The sequence below is a fragment of the Crocuta crocuta genome, unplaced genomic scaffold, assembly GCF_008692635.1.
Source record: "Crocuta crocuta isolate KB4526 unplaced genomic scaffold, BGI_CrCroc_1.0 scaffold127, whole genome shotgun sequence".
Classification (NCBI taxonomy): Eukaryota; Metazoa; Chordata; class Mammalia; order Carnivora; family Hyaenidae; genus Crocuta; species Crocuta crocuta.
The window spans coordinates 2,959,000-2,961,945 of record NW_027532008.1 but is presented as its reverse complement, the minus strand read 5'-3'; the positions used below and the strand labels follow the sequence as shown (position 1 = coordinate 2,961,945).

General features: G+C 59.4%; 1 protein-coding gene across 1 annotated transcript in view; it reads left to right on the top strand.

The window, feature by feature from the left end:
- ZDHHC18 (zDHHC palmitoyltransferase 18) overlaps positions 1–1,100 on the top strand; it is a 32,670-nt gene extending 31,570 nt beyond the window's left edge. The window contains exons 9-10 of the mRNA XM_077775520.1: positions 70–147; positions 1,037–1,100. Of these exons, the coding sequence (XP_077631646.1) occupies positions 70–111 (42 nt within the window). The 3' untranslated portion in view covers positions 112–147; positions 1,037–1,100. The remainder of the gene's footprint in view (positions 1–69; positions 148–1,036) is intronic.
- Positions 1,101–2,946: the final 1,846 nt, after the last annotated feature.

Sequence of the window (2,946 nt, the reverse complement as noted above, 5' to 3'; positions counted from 1 at the left end):
CCGCGCTGCGGGCCGGCCCCCAGCCACACACCTCGTAACACTGGCCCACCTCTCCGGTATCTCCCCCAGGAGGACACCTGTCAGGATTTTGCCATCTCCTGCACAGCCTGAGGGGAGCTAACAGGCCTCTTTGCAGAGGGTTAGCTGGTAAGACTGTGTCTCCCCCATCAGCCAGCACCGCCTACCCCCCTCACACACCATCTCATCCCCGTCGCATGCCTCACCAACCCATGGAGCCCGTCCATCTGTCTGGTGTGTGGTGTGGTGTGTGTGCTGGCGGTGGTAGGGCCCCCAGGGCCCCCCCACCCCCACCCCCTGCAAGCAGAAGGATCTGGGGCGGGAAGGCGGGGCTGAGAGCCCAGCCCTGCTCTGGACTGAGGAAGTCGCTTCCCCGCACAGCAGCTCCCCCACTGGAGCAGGAGGTGAAGGGTGAGGTTGGGGAGAGGGCGGCGGACCTGCTCTGAGGCGCTCGGCCTGTCCTGGTGGTGTCCCGGTGTGCAGGAGCCCTCAGCCACTAACACCCGTGTCCCGGCTTTCAGTCCCTGCTGAGCTGTCCCCTGCCCGTGTTCTCTGCTGCTTCGTCGCCTGCTGCCCGAGCCGCGGCCCTTCTGCGGGGAAGAGGCAGGCGCCCCCGCAGGCCTCCGCAGGCCTCCTCTCAGTCCCCTAACCCTCTCTCTTCTCCTTCTTTGCTGGCCCGCGGGGATCTCCAGTATGTGCGGGGGCTTAAGGACCTCCTGAGGACTGCTGCTCTCTGCCTCTCCAGGAGCGGCCTGAGGGGAGCCCGGCACCCGCCACCTCCACCTGCCTAACCTGTGGCCCACCTGCCACCGTCCGTGCCTACAGGGTCTGCCCCCAAGCCCGCCCCGCCCATGCGCTCTCTAGAGCCCCCCACGGAGGCGGGGGCAGGGGCTGGCCTTTCTGCCCCCACCCCTGCTCCACGCCAGCCAGAGTGTAGAAAGCCATACCGAAGCTGTCAGCACAGTGATGCGACACTATGAAACTCACCCCCTTCTCCACTTCCTTTCCCCCTCCCCAGATCTGTAAGGCTTCGAGACTCTTCAGGAATCTTGCCTTTCGGCCCGCCCCCTCCCGAGTCAAGTTAGAGCCAAGTTAGAGCCGCAGTGGGGCCGGAACAGGTTCCTTCGGGAGCCTCCGGGGGTGTTGGCGGCTGATGACGCCGCCGAACAAGTTTGGTGACTGTTCTAAGCACAACCGGTTCGACACTGTTCCCACGGCCCCCTCCATCCCCACTACCCCAAGGATGTGAGATGCCAGGAGGATGCCTGTCCCCTTCGCTCGGGGCCCCGAGGGGCCGGGCTGGCTCCACAGCCCCGCGTTCTGCAGAGGGGCTCATGGAAACTGGGCCGGGCCTAGGACGGCCGCGAGCCCACGGCCGGGGGCTGCTTGTCCGCTGTCCTGTACCTTTTTTAACCAAATAAAGGTTTCCCTCTTCTTGCCATATCCTTGGCTGTCTGGTGCCACCTTTACTTCGGGGTCCAGGGGTGAGGCCTGTGTTGAGGGTGCAGAACATCTGGCCCGTCCTCACTGCCAGCTCACTGCCAGCTCCGTTCCAGGTGCTCCGTGCCCCTCTGGAGACTTACAAAAAAGAGGCACAGTGAAGCCAGAAGCGACATGGGAAGAGTGGCCAGTGTCCCCTTCGCTCTGCCCTTCTAGAACTGGTGTCAGCGCCAGAGGCCTCCAAGCCTTAGCTGAGCACGGCTCTGAAAAAGTCCCAACCAGGGGCGCCTGGGTGGCTTAGTCGGTTAAGCGTCCGACTTTCGCTTAGGTCATGATCTCACGGTTCGTGGGTTCGAGCCCCGCGTCGGGCTCTGTGCTGACTGCCAGCTCAGAGCCTGGAGCCTGTTTCAGTCTGTGACTCCCTCTCTCTCTGACCCTCCCCTGCTCACGCTGTCTCTCTCTCTCCTAGAAATAAATAAAACATTTAAAAAAAAAAATTAAAAAAAAAAAAAGTCCCAACCCAAGCCGGGACTGTCACCCCCTGAACTGAGCCCAGCCCAGGGCAAGACTCTCTCTCACAGCACCTTCCCTCTCCCCAGCTGCCGCCCCGCACTGAGATGCACGCACAGTATATTCTAAGAGCTAAAAAATAATTACAGCAGCCACTGAGCAAGGGCAAGCCTGTTTTCTCACCTAAACCTATGAGAGAGGTGATGTCAGCTTTTCTACAGGAGGAAACGGGCTCAAGGAAGGCACAGCAGTTGCCAAGGTTCTCCCAGCTGATTAAGCAGCAAATCTAGGATTTAGACCCCCTCTCTGCCCCAACCCCTGACCCTTCTGCGCCACCCAAGGAATGAACAGGGCTGCTTCGGGAGGAGGGGGCTCTCAGAAGGAGAAACCCAATTAGAGGATGTTATTCATAGCCATCAGAGATGATCTGTACTGGCCTTCTTGTACGGATGGGGAAACTGAGGCTCGGGGGCAGGAAGGGACCTGCCCCAGGCCTTGTAACAGAGTTGGGATGCAGTCCCACAGCCTGACCTCATTCCATTCTCTTTCCACAAACCCCACACTTATGTCCTAGACTGGACGGGCCTCAGAGATGTGGGATACTCCAAACAACACTGCCTTGAGGAGAAAAGGACTCAGGACAGCCGAGTCACTTAAACCTAATCTGATATTTCCTCCCAAAGGCAACTCAGAGAGTGAGCTCTTGGCTGGATAACTGAACTCTTCTTTATGACTCACCAGGGGGAGAGGTCCCATAGTTTCCTCCAGTTACCTGTTTAATTTGATCATTCCAAGACTCCACAAACTTCTGTAGGAGGATTCTTTTTGGAGCCTAACCGGAGTCCCTCCTGCTGCATTTAGAGCCCTGTCCTCTGTTCTCAGTGGCGATGGATAGCAACTGGTTTGCTGCCTTCTCCGGGCCACAACCCTTCAAAGCCTGTGATTACCAGCTAAGGGGTGGACCAGAGGCCTCGAACC